The sequence below is a fragment of the Acanthisitta chloris genome, unplaced genomic scaffold (assembly GCF_000695815.1).
Source record: "Acanthisitta chloris isolate BGI_N310 unplaced genomic scaffold, ASM69581v1 scaffold8884, whole genome shotgun sequence".
In the NCBI taxonomy this organism is placed as follows: Eukaryota; Metazoa; Chordata; class Aves; order Passeriformes; family Acanthisittidae; genus Acanthisitta; species Acanthisitta chloris.
Genome location: NW_008669866.1, coordinates 23,246 through 41,086, shown reverse-complemented (window position 1 = coordinate 41,086; position 17,841 = coordinate 23,246). Strand labels below are relative to the sequence as shown.

The following is a 17,841-nucleotide window of genomic DNA, read 5'->3' as shown; positions in this document are numbered from 1 at the left end:
AATGTTAAAAGAACAGGAAAGGGGGTGTGTGGGCAGTGCTCAGTGGAGGAAGATGGGAGGATAAGGAAAGAGGGCATAGTGCTTGCCTACTAACTAAAAGAAAAAGAACAGTGGAAACTTTGCTGTAGCTCAGACACAATTGTGCTCATGCAATCGTTTTCACTGCCCAGGATGCTCCATTATCCCCACAAACTTCACCTGGCCCAAAGCTGAGGTTGGTTGCTGCCCTGCTGCATCAGTGCTAAACCACACACACTCCTTCCTGCTGCTTCAGCCTCTACTGCAGCTGCAGCTTTTGTCTCTGTGGGAACACGCAGGAAATCAGAGCAGGAAGGGCTGCTGCAAGTCTCAAGGGGATCTAGCAAATCCTCAGTGAAATGCTGAATGAGATTTAATGAGGAAGAAGTTTGAGTTGTATAAAGTCCTCATAAAGACTTGTGCAATTTATACTAGCTTTATGGTGCACTGTTGCTGTGCTTTGATGACACTATAATGCCTTATAGAAAGATCAAGGCTCTTTAGCAAATCATATGTAGATATTCTGTAAGAGTTCCCATATGGTTGCCTGTACAGAAGAAGAAGAGTCTTGAGGTGAAGGTGTGATGGAGGAAAGCACTGTTAAGTAAATGTAATGTAGAGACTTAAGAACTTGATTGAATTTATGTCCCCATGTGCCTTTTTATCAATGTGCTCAGTATCCCAGGAAATGGGACATTTAAAATACAATACTCTGAGCTGCTTTCCCTGCCACAGACCGTTTCCAACACTGGACATAACACTCACTTGTGCTGTCTCCAGTCCATTTAAGAATCCAGACTTGCCTTGCATTTTGCAAATGGGTCCCGTCTCTTCTGTGCTTAGCATAAGTGTTCTGCTCCCCAGGAAACCATGATAATATTAATAACAACAATTTTAAAAATACCTCATTACGACTCTTAGACAGAAGATCACAGTTAACCAAACTAATCACAGTTTGAAGAAAACCATTAGAATTTGCACCCACAACTTTGTCACTGCCTTCTAGTCTGGCACATCTGAGCCCAGCACAGCATGCTCTGGGTAACACTGCCCTCCCACCCACTATAGCAATGCTTGCATTTTTCTGTCCTCCAAGATGAAGTGTGAGATTTTTGCACTAATTTTGATCGGTGGGTTTTGATGTAATAGAAGTCAGATTGAAGACAGACTGTTCACTGCATGAACAGTATATAGGTCTTTCTCTCTTCCAACCTAGAGAAGCAAGCCTCAGGGCCTGGCAAAGAAAGCTCGTGTTTTCACATTTTACATCCAATTTCTGAACTGGAGGGAGAGGAAGGGATAAAGTAAGACTTCCTTGAAATAAAACCTCTATCTGCAAAGCTGGTTTGGATGAGAGGTAAAGACTTCCAAGCTATCCATATGAGTCTGCAACAGATATACCTGCAACATATAGTCCTCATGAAATGCTACTTACTTTCAAATCTCCCAAGTGCTTCATTGCTAAAGGCTTTGTCCAGCAGTCGGAGCTCAGCCAGTTCCTCCTCTTCTTCCAGCAGCAAGCAGACAATCCTCTGGCCAAGAAATCCGCCTGCTCCTGTCACCAGACAGCTTACTCCAGCCAGGGACATCGCTCTAGGTTTCTCCTTGGTGGCAAACTGGCTCTCTCTTGAGCTTAGACTGGCCAGTTCAACTTCTGCCTGAGGGAATGAACATATGACATCAACCTCTGGAGTCTTTACAAATCAAAGGGTGTTACCAGACAGAGAGACTAATGGAAAACAAACTCTAATCCCTAATTAAACAACATTTTTTAAAGCATGTCTTGCTTTTGCTAGCCATTCCTATTCAGAAGTAGCCTACAAATTTTTCCATGCAAAGAAAAAATTATTTACAAACTATTACAAACTAATGAAACTAACAAATCTGAAAATGTTCAAAATCAACTTCAATGACAAACCCCAGAAAAGTCTGCCTTGATCTTTGGTTCCACCTCTCTAGCACTGAGAAGACTGTGAGGGAGATTTGCCTGTATTTATATACTGCAGAGCACTACCTCAGTCATTTTGCTCCCCCTCCCTCCTGAGTACCTCCTTTGCTGAAAAAAAAAAAAGTGATGCTTCCACACTACCAGCCCCAGCAAAGAGGGAGGTTCTGGATGCAGTGAGGTCTGAGACTAGATGTGGCCCTGCATCCCTAAATCTTTGGAGGGTAAACCCTCATGATGATAATTCTCTCTAGCTGCACTTGCTTGTGTCACACATGTCAATATGATGGTAGGGAGAACTAAAATTAAATGCACATAGCAGGACTAGCTATTTAGAGTGGTTTGAGGAGTGGGGTCTACTGCTGTATTTTTTTGGATACTGGGCTTTCCCATTAAAGCATGGGTTTCTCACTCTCTGTGCAAGATCAAAAACTAGCCTTTGGGATTTTGTATTTGCTCAGTACACTAGAGGCATTAGGAATTATGAAATGGTTTAATGTACCACTAAAGTTAAATTAAAGCTGCGTGAGAAAAAGATTCACCTCTGGAAATGTTTGGTGCAAGAGCACCTAGCTAAAATAAGGCTGTGGGTGGCTATTGTGCCTCTGCAGTGAACTGTGTCATTACTTGTTTGCATCTCCAAAACACAGGCAAAATGCCTAGGTGTTTCTCCATAGGGTTTCACTCCAGTTCTAGCAAAACTATTCTCCAGTGTGAGACCTGAACAGGGCTTAGGCATTAGTCTGAAGCTCCTAATATCTGTACTGCCTTCCTGGGTCTGTCAGGGCACACTGTCTGCAATTGTATTTTTTGTCTCTCTCACACAGGGATAAGCAGACATCTCTGTTGAAGCAAGATGATAGCTGCCTTAAGCAAGAAGGAAGTTACAAATAAGCCCAGCAAAACAATCTGTTAGGCTGAAATCACTGGAAAAGGGATCACTGACTTTGGGCACAGCTGGAATGGATCTCTAAAAATGCTTGCAACTAACTGCTAAGCTCCCTTTTTTATCCTATCATGTATTTTGTTCACTCATTAAAGAGAGTCCTGGAGAAACCTATGGCAGCAACCCCACATTAATTTTTTAGAGCAAAAGTGGACCTGCAAGTGACAGGAGGAAAGCAAAACCATTTCTCTTGGAGGACAAAGGTTTCTAGCTGACACAGATGACAAAGTTTTGGCAACTGCTTCAATCCCAGTGTCCTTGAAAATCCTTTCCTTACCCCAACAAAGCTTTAAAAAAAATTGTTATCAGTGCTTCTTTCCTTGGCTTTCTGCAGGCAGGACCTTGGCATTGTATGTTCTTATCAGAAGCTGCTGCAAATTAATTTTGTGCACTTTGCAAGGAAAAATAACTGGCCAAACCCTGCTGCTGCAAGAGATGTTCCCTGTAACAGGGCCTCCTTTTCACTTTTAGAAAGGAAATAAAATGCCTTAAAGAGGCATTATAAAAAGAGACAACACAACATAGTCTCTTAGGATAGAAAACATTCTCCTACACCAAGCTTGCCTACTAGAATGATCAAGTTTAGCAGGGGTAGTGCTTATATGAGAATATGAGTGCTGCAGAGGGACCATAGGGAGACAAATTCCTGCTAGGCTTTTTTTCCTCTTGGGGTACTACTTGGCCAAACGCTTGGCTTAGTTTGAGGGAATTTTATATATTACAACATAGCAGCTGTCATCTGACCTGCCATTTGTGTATGTCAGTGGTCAGACAGCAGCAGTCTACTCACCTCTGTGCATGGCAAGATCATGGAACAGATTCTCCTGGAAGCTATGCTTAGGCACATGAAAAGCAAAGAGGTGATCAGTAACAACCAATTTGGTTTGCCAACTCTGCATTCTGTGTCAAGGCACAGTCATTTTTTAACTATGTTGATGTCTTCTCCTTGACTTTATTATAAAAAGAAGCTGCCACAATCTGATATTTTGCTGTAGAATGAATTGGGTGCATGACTAAGAGCATCATTTTAGAAAATCAGAGCTTGTACATTTTGGCTTGTGTTAGAGAATTGCTACACATGGACTAAGTGGATAGCTTAGTATATGTGCAGTCTACCATGTCCCATCACAGCTGTGTCCCTAATATTCTGATCCAGGAACAGTGTTGGTCCTCTGACTTTACCGGTGCTTACTGTGACAGATACATTGGGGTAGTGACTGGTACGTGTTAGAGAATGCATTTTCTTAGCCTTGTCACAGGGAGAAAAAGAAGTTGGGATGGAGTGTAAAGGAGATGAGAAGACAGGATGAGAAATAATGAAGGGAAAATTCCCAGCAGCATTGAGAACAAACAGTATCATGGTACTGGAGCAATTAAATGCAATAACATTGCAGAACACAGAAGTTTTAGATAGGATAAATTGTATTTTATAGAGGGCAATATTGTTTAATTGTCCACTCAGACAAAAGAAGATATCCAGGATTAAGAAGGGAAGAACATATATTTTTGTCCAGAAAGAAGTGTGATTTAGGTAAGGGGTTTCTGAAGTCTGCCCTGTTTCCCAAACTGATGAGAACTGAGCAGGGAAAAGCAAAGGCATGCTCATTCTTTAACTGGACCTTTTGCTGTCTAAACATAGAGTAATTGTGACTAAAAAGCCACCAAAAAAATCCACATTGCTTCTCATGTGAAAAATTAATGTGGTTTTTACCACCATATGCCTGTAAGCTCAAAATGCCCAGATGCTGGCAGCTCTGGGAAAGAGGCTATGCTTTAAGATGTAGATTTACTCAGCAAAAGCTTCTGCCCTTCAGGGTTGGAGACACTGTTCTTGTCTGTAAACATTCCTCTCTCTTCTGGTTACACATTGACAAGAGGCAACAAGATTTAAATTATTAACTTTTGAACAGCTGTCCTGAATCAAACTCTCAATAAATACAACTTATCATAGTGGCAAACAGTTGTAAGACACTTTAATCAAGGTATGAGGACAATCACCTTAAGAGGCCACAGTGTTTCTGAGTCTTCAAGCCTGACAAAGGAAATACTCCTATTTCAGTAGTACCACAATTCTTCCAGTAGAAGGGAGAAAGTGATTGTAAATGTTTCTTACATGATCTCCAAGATCAAAAAGACTTACTTGTCTTTGCTGTATTAGACAGCACATGAGTTGGGCAATTAACTAGAAACAAGCATTTAGTCTCCTTTTCCTTTTAATTTTAGGAAGAACTGTGTTTTGTCAACTGAAATTGATGAGTGAATTATATATTTAAAGGCTGGAGAAATTTGCACCATATGCCAAAGCAAAATGTTTATATCTGGATCCATTTTGTAGATTTTACCCTTGTAAATAGACTGATTCCCTATCCCTGCTACATCCTCCAGGGATGTTGGGAAGTAGCAGGGTTTGATTAGCCCTTAACTCACATGTTTGCAATCTTTGGGCACAGGGTTTTTTAAAAGAATTAACTTTGCTTGAATTTGTATCAGAGATATTCACAACAATCAAATACAAAAGCAGAACAGAGTGCAGACAAGAGGCTGTGAGACTTTGGCACCGGATTTATCCACCTCATAGAAAACTTCCAAAGTCCTGGAAAAGCTGTAGGATGGGCTTGTTAAATAGACTCTCAGCCTGGTCAAACCCTGTGAGCTCTATTTTAAGCTCACTTACCAGATATTTTTCTTTGTCCCTTAGAAAATGCTTTCTGCAGCCTCTTTCACAGAGACACATGTGCTGCCCCTTCAGCTCCATGGGAGATGATCATGGCAGCACAATATGAGAGGGTACAGATCTCATGTACAGCTCCTATTTTATGATTCTGTGATGTTCCTCAGTAATTTAGATTACAAGGAGCCTCTGGAGGTCTCTGACCCAACCTCTCCTCAAAGCAGTGCCAGATCAGACAAGGTTGCTCTGGATTTTGCCCAGTCGAGCTCTGAATACATCTAAGCATGGAGGTTTCACAAACCCTCTGTTACAGTGCTGTCCCACATCGTGGTGAATTTTTTCACACTAATTTCCACCTGGAATTTTCCTCATTGCAACTTGTGCCTTTCACCCTTTTATTGCACACATCCAAAAAGCTGGGATGGATCTTCTCCAAATGAGTAGTGAACAGAGATATGATCTCCCTTCCCCCACCTTTAGCCTTCTCAGGACTGAGTACTCCCAGTTGTCTCATTCTCTTTCTGCACATCCTTGAAGTCCATCAACGTGTGTGATGTGGTATAATTCCTGAGTCTTATCTGCCAGGCTGTCAGTGTGCTGACAAGGTTTATTGTTACTGGAACAGAGAGGAAGGCCTCCATGTGAAGGCCTCTGGAAGATCACTGCAGACACTGTTATCTCTGAGAGAAATTAAAGTCTAAACAGAGTGAGCTAACAGGGCTGGTTTCTTGCTTCTGTCTCCTTAGGGCCAATTTAAAGTAGGGTTTATGCAAGAGGTCACTTTCTGATAGCATGGCTCCTCTTGCACATGCCAGGGAAGTGGGCACTAAGGTATCTGCCAGCAGCAAAGCAGGCTGTGGCAGGGGGTTTCAGCCACTGAGGGCTGGCCTTTTGTCCCAGAAGTGGACTCTGCTGCAGGCTCACCCTTAAAACCTCAGCTGAAGAGTGGATTTATCATTTGACCCTAGGATGCACATGCTCAGCCACTGAGGGCTGGCCTTTTGTCCCAGAAGTGGGACTCTGCTGCAGGCTCATCCTTAAAACCTCAGCTGAAGAGTGGACTTATCATTTGACCCTAGGATGCACATGTTCAATTCTGTAGGGATTCTGCTTTGGTACTGATCCCTGTGGCATGATACTTGCACAAACCTGACCAGCAAAATATTCCCTTCCCCTCACTCCAGGGGGGAGGGCTGGCCTTTTGTCCCAGAAGTGGGACTCTGCTGCAGGCTCATCCTTAAAACCTCAGCTGAAGAGTGGACTTATCATTTGACCCTAGGATGCACATGTTCAATTCTGTAGGGATTCTGCTTTGGTACTGATCCCTGTGGCATGATACTTGCACAAACCTGACCAGCAAAATATTCCCTTCCCCTCACTCCAGGGGGGCATGCAGAACTATCCAAATGTACAGGCATTGCCTCAGCTTTGAAATACTTGCTGATCTGAAAGAGGAAAAGGGTCCAGGAGGATATTCTATATAATTATATAGTTTGAAAAATTAATAGAAAAACTCTATGACTTTAAAGGGCCAACAGCAAGAGACAGGATTGAAGTATAAGATATTTCAGCTCTGTAATGCTGCTCATTCCAATTGCCTGCAGTCCTGGACTCCTGCTAAACCTTGCAAGCACTCCATGCCTCTTCAAATCTGGCTCCAGATGTACTCTGCTAGACTTTGAAATCACAGGATCTGCAAATTAGTGTCCTCTGCAAACATTTCTGGTTTAAGATGTTTATGTTATCTTCTATAAAAAATCTATAGAACAGCTTGAGCAAAGGCTGCTATTTCTATGGCTGCCTTAGTAGGGTTCACATATCCTTCAGCTCCACCAGTCTCCCTATCCTTCATCCCCCAGCTTCAGTGTCATGGGAAAAACAGGGAATGTAATCATAAAATAATTGTGGTGCTTTCATTTTCATGATGTGACACTCCCTTTCCTTTAAAACAGATTTCAATCTCAAGTACCCAACAATGGTGCAAATGAAGAAGTCATGACCAGAAGTCAGCTCAGCAGCGCAGACAACTTCCATCACTATTGTTTCAGCTCCAGCAGACTCTCTGAGTTTCTGAAGATGCCTTTCCTCCTAGAAAGATTTCCTTCACAATTTTAACAATGACCCACATTCCACATCTTGCTTTTGCTGCCTTTAAATGAAAGGTGAGACATTGGAGCCTGACATTAGTGGTTCTGCCTCAGCAGAGCAGCCTTGAGCACTACCTCTGCTCCAAGGCACACAGACTGCTGTGGGGAGCAGTATGAGCAAACCAGCAGACTGGCTGCATGCATGGAGTATTGAGTGTCTAACTTCAAGTGAACATTAGCAGTTTTCATGTATGTGCAGTCCTAGTTTACCTAGCCTCATTTGAAAGCCCTGATTAAGCCTGAATAGTTAAATCAGTTAAACTCTTCATGGATGTTCAACTTATTTGCAGTTACACTGGCCCAATTCTCCACTGATTTAAACATCATATTAATAACAAAGACCAAATATACACACAGGGGGGTTAGCCATTTTAAAGAGATTAATTCTTTTTACACCTTGAACAACATTATATAAAGATTAAAAATCACAGATGGCATTTTTAAATGTTACAGAATTCATTAATCTCAACAAAAGCAGAGCACTGTCTTTGCTAGCATGGAGCCTTTCCTAATCTCTTCAGAAGTTTCCTGAAGGCCTTATCAGATACATAATGCACCTCCTTTTTCTGTCTTCAGTCTGGTTGGGACCTCAGCTCAAGCTGCCCCTATTTGGTGGGTATTGCAGGAGGCTGTTCACAGCTTCGAGAACTGAACTAGGTGTCGGCCAATCTCTGAGACACTGGCACAGCCTGAAATAAATGAAATAAATGAAACACTGGTGAGAGAATAAGGTCTGTGGATGAAGCTTGGAAGTCCCCCTCTCTGAATCACAGTCTTGCCTTGTATGAGCCAGGATGGGATAGGTTGGGACTTCAATAGCTCTACCCCTCAGCCTTGAGGTTAGGCACCACCCACACAAGAAGAATTAGAAACATGAAAGAAAAAGGATCCTTATAACAAGCAGAGCAGGGTGCTATATGATCCAGTTAGCAGAGAAAGATAGAAAAGACACAGAAGTTGCTGTGTGGCACATGACCAGAGGTGGAGATTTGCATTGCCATTCCTTTTGGTCAAATCGGGGAGCTGGTTGTCAGCCAGCTGATCACGAGCCAGCAGTGTGCCCAAGTGGCCAAAGAAGACCAATGGTATCCTGGTCTGGATCAGAAATAGTGTAGCCAGCAGGACCTGGGCAGTGATTGTGCCCCCATACTGGGCACTGGTGAGGCTGCACCTCAAATCCTGTGTTCAGGAGAGGTTTAGATTGGATATTAGGAAAAATTTCCACACAGAAAGGGTTATCAAGCATTGGAAGAGGCTGCCCAAGGAAGTGGTGGAGTTGGCATCCCTGAAGATATTTAAAAGATAAGTACATGTTGTGCTTAGGCACATAGTTTCATGGTGGACTTGGCAGTTCTGGGTTAACTGTTGGACTTGATGATCTTAGAGGACTTTTTCAACCAAAAAGATTATACAAATTTATGAATTTCACAGCTCCACCAAAAAGATGCCAACCTGCTACTCTTGTTGAATCCAGTGCCCTTTTGTATGTAAAGTGTGAGTGCCTGCTGAAAAAACCCCAAACCCAAACACTTTGTAGGAATCTTTATTAATTGAAAAAGTAACTCATAAACCCAGCCTATTAAGAAACACCCAATGGAATTTCAGTTCCTGTTTCTAGTCAGTGTTGCTATCCACTTGAGTTCATGCTTTCTAGAGCATGAAAATCTTTAATAAGACCCTTTGCTGATGTCTGAATACTTCTGCACTGGATCTGCATGTCAGAATCATAGAATATCCTGAGTTGGAAGGAACCCACAAGGATCATCAAAGTCCAACTCCTGCCCCTGCACATGACAGCCTGAAGAATCAATCACACCATATGCCTGAGAGCATTGTCCAAATGCTTCTTGAGCTCTGGCAGGCTTGGTGCTATGCTCAGTTCCCTAAGGAGTGTGTTCCAGTGCCCAACCCTCCTCTTGTTCGTGTGTGAAACTGGAGTTTGCACTGGGCTCTGCAAAGTTGCTGTTCAGTGTGGGGATCAAACATGGCAGCTACAGCAAGGAACAGCAGAGTGAGGAACAAAAGCAGAACCTTCAAGGAGACACAGAGGCTTTTAAAGCATATTGGATGCAGAGATTTGAACCTGCAACAACAGACTGTATTGTCTAACATGCAGAGAAAAATTATGCATTCATTTTTAATGAACTTTCCATGTAGAAAAATAATTGGTTGCATTTTACCCTGATAAACACTAAAGTAAATACTGAAAAACGTATGCTGCCATTCCCAGCAGAACAGAAATTCCAAGTTTTGCTTGGCTGTACTTAGCAGTGTTGGACCTCTAACTGGGTCTCAAAGCTGCTTTAACTTACTTCCTCCATGCAAAGTTCATTGCTGTAACACCTGAAATGCCAAGTGGCTTCACAGGAAGCAAAGAATTACCTTAAGTATAAAACCTAGAACTAGCACAGCTCATGTGGATTCCTTTTTTGTGACACATCCATCAGACTTCTGATTTTATATGGCTTGCACACAGAAACCTCTGTATCACCCATTACAAACAACCTGCAGAATACTTACCAGCTAAAGCCATTGACAAACGAAACTCATCCTGCAATATTCTCAAAACATCTTGAAGACCTTCTTCCCCCTGCTCCAACAGAGAAAGCAGTCAGAGTAAAAGGAGCACTGGCACAGAGTGATGCTGCAGGATGGTTGCACCATGAGAGCTGGGACAGTCCCATAAGTTTGAGCCAATTCCAGTCTCTCATACAGATGATTGATTAAAATGATATGACGGATGTGTTCAGTTCGTCACAGATTAATTTAGATGCTTTTCCCTTTGTTATACATTTGAACAGGGGAAGAAAATAAAGCTATTTTTCACTTCTGACATTTTCTATCTGGGTTTTTTTCTTAGCTTTCAGTTTTCCTCTGCCAATTGGCTTGTTATTTAAAATGTCAAGCCTTACAATGCTGACAGTTTCTAACAAAGTTTTATACATGGTACCACTTAAAAATCTTTAGTTTACGCAAATACTGGACTGAATCTGTAAAAATAATGCACTGTGTATTTTCCTCTGTGTAAGTTACACCAAGAAGCTCAAAATCCAATAAAATGTATGTAAGATTTTGAGCTTCCTGTAAAATATTTTTCTTAAGTTTTCCTTTTGTTTGTTTTGCAATAAGGAATGCTTTGGGAGCAAACAATGTTAGTGCAAGCTCGTGCCCTTCCATTCTTGCATGCTAGGTTAATGTCACTGAGATACATCTTCAGGAATATTCTATGGACTATAATACTGAAGCACAGTTGAACCCTCAAAATCCCACTTCCATTCTGTTTGTATTGTGGGAAAAATGCAGGCAACCCACAGTAACACTTTTTTCATGTTAGGCTCTAATTTTTTATGTTTACTGGCAATAAAAACAGTACTGCCAACTCTTCCAAGTTTCTCAGAAGACTCAGGTGATTTCTTTCTTGAAGCCTAGTGGCAGAAATCCACACCCAATCACACCACTAGACAAGTCTCATTTAAAAGAGAGGAAATGTTCCTAGACCATAAAAATAAGTATTTTTTCTTCCAGAGAAAAGTTGGAAGCTCCAATCCAGAAGCTGAAAAGCAAAAATCTAGCAAAGAAAACAACAGGTATAATAGCATTTTAATTATATCATGCTAACCTTCTGCATCAGAGGCCTAATTCATGACTCTGGATTGTAGAAATATGCCAGTAGTTAGGAGCAGCAAAGCTGGAACCAAGAGAGCAGTGGCAATCTCAGGCACCTACAGCCCTCACTTGTGTTCAGCCTTGACCAAAATGTTTTGGACATCAGTGGGATTGAGTTCTCTATGTATTTCTGAAGAATGCATAACACTGCTATGAAATTTCTGTATCAAAACAGATATGGAAATGCTGAAAGCAAAGAAACTTGTCAGAATCATCTTTCTGGCAAATAAACCCACCTCCAATTTTCAAAAGCACTGATGGTCCCTAGTCCTACAGTATTTTAGCACCAAACCACAACATCAAGAAATCAGGTCCCAGAAAATAGTATTATCAGCTTCAAAATCATATTGGAAATTGTGAAATTCAGTGCTGTTTTTAAATCACCCAAAATTTCAGGTTTTCATTCAATTTGGGGTGATTCCACTTTAAATTCAGCAAAGCAAAATGAAGCAAACCAGGTTTGCTTCTTCACTGGTGAGAACTCTGACTTCAATAACAATAGTGTTGGTGCATATGAGAGCAGGCATGTGAACTCAAAGCTCCTTACTCACCTTGTAAGCTAGTCCCCATAAAGTTGGTCTTCCAATAAAGACACATTTTGCTCCCAGTGCCAGTGCTTTTAATACATCACTTCCTTTTCGTATTCCACCATCAACATAGACTTCGATTCTGCCTTGTACTGCTTCCACAACCTCAACCAGAGCATCAATCTGCAAGAGACAGCCAGTCTCACCTTGAGGTCTGTTTTTGATTCCAAGAGAAAGAGGATATATTGCAGAGATAGGCAGGGATGCAACGCTTTAATAGCACACCTTCTGGAAATGAAACGTGATGGTGCATAACAAATGGCTCAGCACCAAAAGCTGCAGAATAAAGTGCAACTCTATCTTCTGTTTGCCAGATAGCTAATGCCATTTTCCAATGCTTCGCTTATACTGTATTCTATGCTGGTGCTTCTGATATGTGAAAAAGTAACATTTTAACTTGCTTTATGAAAGATTTTAGATATAAATTTCAGTGGAAATTACTGTCATTAATATTTTGCTTTCATTTGAGACAATGATGAATGACACAAATGTTTGTAAAAAAGGCTTACGTCAAACTGGTACTGTCCAAACTGCCTAAACTTACATTTGAGCCTAATCCCAGTGACTATCTGTCAAGTGCCTCCTGAAACCCCCATAAAGAATCTGTGAAGGATTTAATTTGCAGTGTAGTATAGCAAATAGTATCATTTCCTCTAGGTTAAGCCTCCTGATTCCCTAAGGTCTTTTCTGTAGAGCCCAGTGTGGTGCCAGGCTGCCAGTGCCATGCAGCACCGTGCAGAGAAGCTGGCTCTGGTCCCAAAGGCAGTACAACCAGGGGCAGGATGTTGCACTCGACCTAACTAACTCTCCTTCACAGCAAACACAAGCAGCTCTTTTATGCAGTCTCTTATACCCTTTTGCTGTCTTTTGATTTTTTATTTATATAGAGTAGCCATAACTAAGATGACTAAATAGATTTTTCCAATTGATCCTATTTTTTTTTCAGAATTTCAGAGTGAAAAGTTTCAGGCTGAAATTTTGTAGAAGTAGCTCAGCAAGAACAGGGACAACAGCTTCTGCTGCCAGGCTTGGTACCAGAAGAATAGCAGAGCCCAGCAAGGTATCTATTGCCTTCTCTGTATATGTTAAGAAAATTTTAAGATAGAAGAGCAGTTTAATGTGGATGTAATTTCTGTTATTATGCCCTTGACATTTTGATCATTAATTTTTGTATTCATTATTGTCAGCCTTGACGTAGAACAGAAGAGAATTCCCTGGAACCTATTTTTATTTTACAAAGGAAAACAAAGAAAAGAAAGTCCATAAGATACCATGCAATGCAAAACTGCAAAATAAGAACAACTGGAAAAACTGACAGAAGCCAAATTAAACCAGTGAAATACACATACGTCCAAACAATGCATTATTTCCTTGTACAGATGAAAAAGCAGAGGAATTTTCTCCAGATAATTTCTGACTCATGAGAGTCAATAAATTCCCATTAGATATTTAGACTGGTGTCTGTAGTCAGAAGCAGACCTCTCACTAAATCTAGCTGCATTGTTTTGCATGTTTTGACAGATGTGAATAATGAGAATACGTTATGCCCTCATTTGTACATTTTTGGATCCAGAGCTTCATTTTATTTTTGCTGCAGTGCGCAAAGAGTTCATGAGCACTGTACCAGCTAATGGAGATGCAGGCAGAAAACTTTCCCTGACTTAGGCCATTAGTTTATCTGCAGTTATGTGGGTTCTGTAACTGTCTCAGAACCCTTCCAAGAAGCTGAGAAAATACTGCAGTGAGTAGCCCATGCCAAGTCATGCATCTTGCCAGTTTAAAGGTAAAGTACATCTGCACACCTCCACAGCCACTGAATGAACACAAATCCACCAGATGTGTACACACAGAGCCAAGCATAGAGATACCCAGGATAACACAAATGGGCAGACTGTAAACACTGAGGGGACATTTTCTCACTTACAGTGGCAGGTCCTTCATCCAGTTGCCTTCCACCATGATTGGACACAATAATTCCCTGAACTCCATGTCTCACTGCTAGCTCTGCGTCTTCTTTTGTTAAGATGCCTTTGATGATGATGGGCAGGCGGGTCAGGCTCCGCAGCCAGTAGATATCATTCCAGGTGACTGAAGGATCCAAGCTGTTGGGTGGCAGTCCGTACTCAGAACGGTCATCTCCCTACAGCCATAGAACAAAGGAAACCTCTTCTGAGCTGCAACAATGCAGAAGTCCCTTGAAGTCTTGTCATGCCCTAGAACAGATTAATTTAACTTGCTAACAACCATGTTCATCGGCTCCAGAAAGCATATGCCTCTGGAGGAGGATAATTACAACAGGGGTGGAGATCACTGTCTCTAAGGCAGCTGGGTGAGGATTTCGAAGACAGAACTGTGCTGGCAGGAGGTCAAGCCAGAACACTGCAGAACCAGAAGGGGAGAAGATACACCCCAGCTACATCAGATGCCAAACCCGGTGGTTTTCATCTCATATGGTACATGTCAGCATGAAACGATGGGCTCATTTTACAAACCTCAAAGTCTTGTTCCAAGTTCTTCACTTTCATGTGGGGAGGAAGGCGGAAACCATTGCGGAGATCGTCGCGTCTTTTGCCCGTGTAGGGCAGATCTGCAGTGAGGACAAGGCCCTGGAAACCCAAGGCCTCTGCCCGTTGGACCAGCTGCTGAGAAGCTGCCCTGTTGCGGTGGATGTAGAGCTGGAACCACCGGAGGCTGCTGGGAGCAGCTGCAGAGATCTCCTCCAGGGTGCAGGTGGAGTAGGTGCTGGCAATGTAACAGGTGTTCATTGCTTTGGCCGCTTTGGGAGGTAGAGGAAAAGAATCAGAATCAAAGTCATTTAAATGGCCTTGCCAGATATCAGATGCAAAATTATGTACTGTTTTCAGAGACCACCTGAACTCCTGTTTTACATATATCCTACCAAACACAGTGCAAATATGCCCTAAGCATTAAAAATGGCTGTATTTACCATGCACTGTTGTAGGATTATGGTTAAGAGAGCAGGAAAGGGAGAAGTAATTTACCAAGTTGTGCTTTCATTTTGCAACTTTATTTTTTAAGCATGAATTTTATCTTTATGACTGTGTCCTCAGAGGAATGCACTATCAAATCCACTCAGTCTACACAGAAACACAGAGAGGAAAAAAGACATTTCTAGGGACAGGTCTCCAAACCTACTCCAGGATTTGTGAAGAGGGTTTTTCCTTTTCTGCAAGGGAGACACTGTTCTTAACCAGTAACAAGGAATTTACAGGCTGAGACCCATTCACCACTTTTATGTCCTTTCTAGAGCACCCAGAACTGAGAATCTTGTATGGTTTTGGTGTAAGCTAGAAATGTGTCCACTGTCCCTGTCTTAAGCTTGCAGCAGACTCTATGGGGTTGATCTTGTAATAGTGGCAGCTGGAGAAGTAGAGCAATGTCCATACAGCTTTCCATGCAGGGTGTCAGAAAGTCAGAAAGTACTGAAGATTTTGCTCAGTTACACTTCAAGCCATCCTAATTGATTCTTGAGGCTTTTCCACAAACTCATTTTTGCTACATGGCATCAGAGCAGAAGAGTACCTCTGGCTGTGCTTTTCTCTCCATCAGGCCATGCTAGCTGGTGGAAGCCAGTAGGGGCAATTCCTACAGGAAAGCTGATTTCAGTCCCCAGGATCTCAGTCCTAATGTCAATCGTGGATACATCCCGCAGCACACGTGGCCGGAAACGAATTCTATAAGGCAAAAAAAACCCCCAAACCCTTCAGAATAGTAGCTCTTCAGTGACTTTTTCAAAGTTTCATGGAAATCAGATCTTCATTTGGCAATTACAAAGTGAGAATCTGAGCCAATAAAGAAAACAGCATATAACAAAGGCACTTTGTCCTTTCTGTTCACTTTTAGAGGTCAATTCAGCCAGCAGTTCAACCACTTCCATTTTTCATTAATCCTGCTTACTGGCCACAGTATATCATTTCTGCATTTCCCACCTCAGCTCACCATGTCTTCTTCTCCCACTTTCCACACCCCAGATTCCTTCTACTTGTAGCCAGACCCAGATCAGTGCCTTCCACTCCACAGTATGTCTGTCCTCACTGTTACAGACTGCCTGCCCTCATTCTCTGCAGCATGCTCCCCAAATCCCATCTTACTTACACATAAGCTTCCTGCTGTTCATCAAGACCTCCCTGTTGCATCTCATTCTGTTACAGCTACTCATCACCTTTCCTATCATGCCATGCACACCATATCATACCATACCGTGCCCTACCTACCCTATCCTACCTTACCATTTGCCTGTACCCTCTGCATTCCTTATACCTCATACAATCTGTGTCATAATCAGGCTAGCATCAGAGCATACAGTGTATATCATTCCGGTAAGTGCATTTTCCTTGGGGACAATGTTGACAGGTAAGATGTCGAGTGTCTTTGCTTGTGAAGTCCAAATGCTCGTACAAAAGCATAGTATAAGAACTCCCACTACAACACCCCTCATTTCCTCATCACATTACCTTTGATACGCCAGGATGTTTTCATCTCGGGTGTTACAGTCATCTGCTCCAGCTGCAAAATAATCCCAAGCAATCTTGGGTAAATACTTTTTAGCATAAGCTTCAAAGTCTGAAAGACACACCATAGCCATTGCTGAGAGAGGGTCTGGGAACCTTGAAGATAAGAATAACATGGAGTGGAAATTAGATCCCTGAACTGTCATTCTCTCTTCCCGGGACTCTAATGTCACTTAATGCAAACCCTGGAGTCATCTGTCTTTTAGAAGAGCTGCCAACAGGCTGTCTCAGTCTATCTTGCACATCAGTCTATGAATGAATCCTTCTTCCCTAGTATAAGGAAAACTTGCAGATATAGCCATAAAAGTAGGAAGAAGCTTGGATCTCTGTGCCTCTCTTTATTCTGTCTTAAACAGCAGCCAGAAAAGGACATTTTAGGTCCTCTGCTATTTCAGTTGTGTAATTCTGTCATAAGTTCCATCCTAAAACTAGATGGGTTATTTGTTCCACTAATTCTCCTCAAAGGTTGTCCCAGAACATCATTTGCTGGATTAGCCCTAAGGATGGCTCTCTGACCAAACAATTAGTTAGTGCACAGTGATGGAATTCAAGATCATGAAATCTGGAAAGAAGTAGAGAGTCTACATCTAACCTGCTCCAGCATGAATGCATTGTAAAACTATGTCCACATTCTGAGTGCAAGTCACTGTCAAGGCCAGCACTGTGGGGAAAAAAATGAACTGTTTTCTACAGATCTTCATTTCACTTTTGTAACAAATATCTTCAGGGTGTTTGCATTACATGCTGGAGCAGATATATACTATAAAAGGAGCATACAAAATTTGGACAAACTGTGAGAAAACACTGACAAAAAGCAAATTCCACAACATGAAACATGCTTATAAAAACTCTCCTTAGCCTTTCAGGGAACAGAAGTGGCAGTGTGTGAGCCAGATATCTAATCAAACCAACATAAATGGTGCCCAGCAAATGCCTGCACTTACATACTTTTAAAGCAGCCAAGACTAAAAGCTATGGAAAGTAAAGTTTTAGCAAACCATGCCCATGTGTGAGGAAACATGTAGAAAACACAAAGTCAATTTGCTAAATTGTTTGTTGCAATTACTTCTGCAACTCATTAAAATAGTCATTTAGCAAGGTATATGGAAACGTGAAGTTGAAAATCAGATATGGTTCAGTCTGACTCTTCCAAAAATTTACAGAAAGAAGTAAATATCCCAGTTTTCAGGATTAGCCTGCCAATGCAGATTAGCAGGGGTTGCAAGTTTCACCAAAATTAGTCCCATGTACCCAATGTTGTACATTTCTGGCACAGATAAACACACAGCTTATGTACACAGAAACAACCTGTCAAACTGAAGACCTGTA

General features: G+C 41.8%; 2 protein-coding genes across 2 annotated transcripts in view; both read right to left on the bottom strand.

Annotated features, from left to right (window-relative positions):
• The window catches only part of LOC103801073 (3 beta-hydroxysteroid dehydrogenase/Delta 5-->4-isomerase-like), a 10,819-nt gene extending 8,770 nt beyond the window's left edge, over window positions 1–2,049 (bottom strand). Inside the window, exons 1-2 of the mRNA XM_009073475.1 lie at window positions 2,006–2,049; window positions 1,454–1,676 (exon numbers count right to left, since the gene is read on the bottom strand). Of these exons, the coding sequence (XP_009071723.1) occupies window positions 1,454–1,607 (154 nt within the window). The 5' untranslated portion in view covers window positions 1,608–1,676; window positions 2,006–2,049. The remainder of the gene's footprint in view (window positions 1–1,453; window positions 1,677–2,005) is intronic.
• A 6,311-nt stretch (window positions 2,050–8,360) lies between these two features.
• On the bottom strand, window positions 8,361–16,586 carry HAO2 (hydroxyacid oxidase 2 (long chain)). The gene is made up of 7 exons (XM_009073474.1): window positions 16,456–16,586; window positions 15,524–15,675; window positions 14,473–14,756; window positions 13,905–14,120; window positions 11,945–12,103; window positions 10,248–10,317; window positions 8,361–8,416 (listed from the first exon to the last, which is right to left on the bottom strand). The coding sequence occupies exons 1-7, from the start codon at window positions 16,584–16,586 to the stop codon at window positions 8,361–8,363; spliced, it is 1,068 nt and encodes a 355-aa protein (XP_009071722.1).
• Window positions 16,587–17,841: the final 1,255 nt, after the last annotated feature.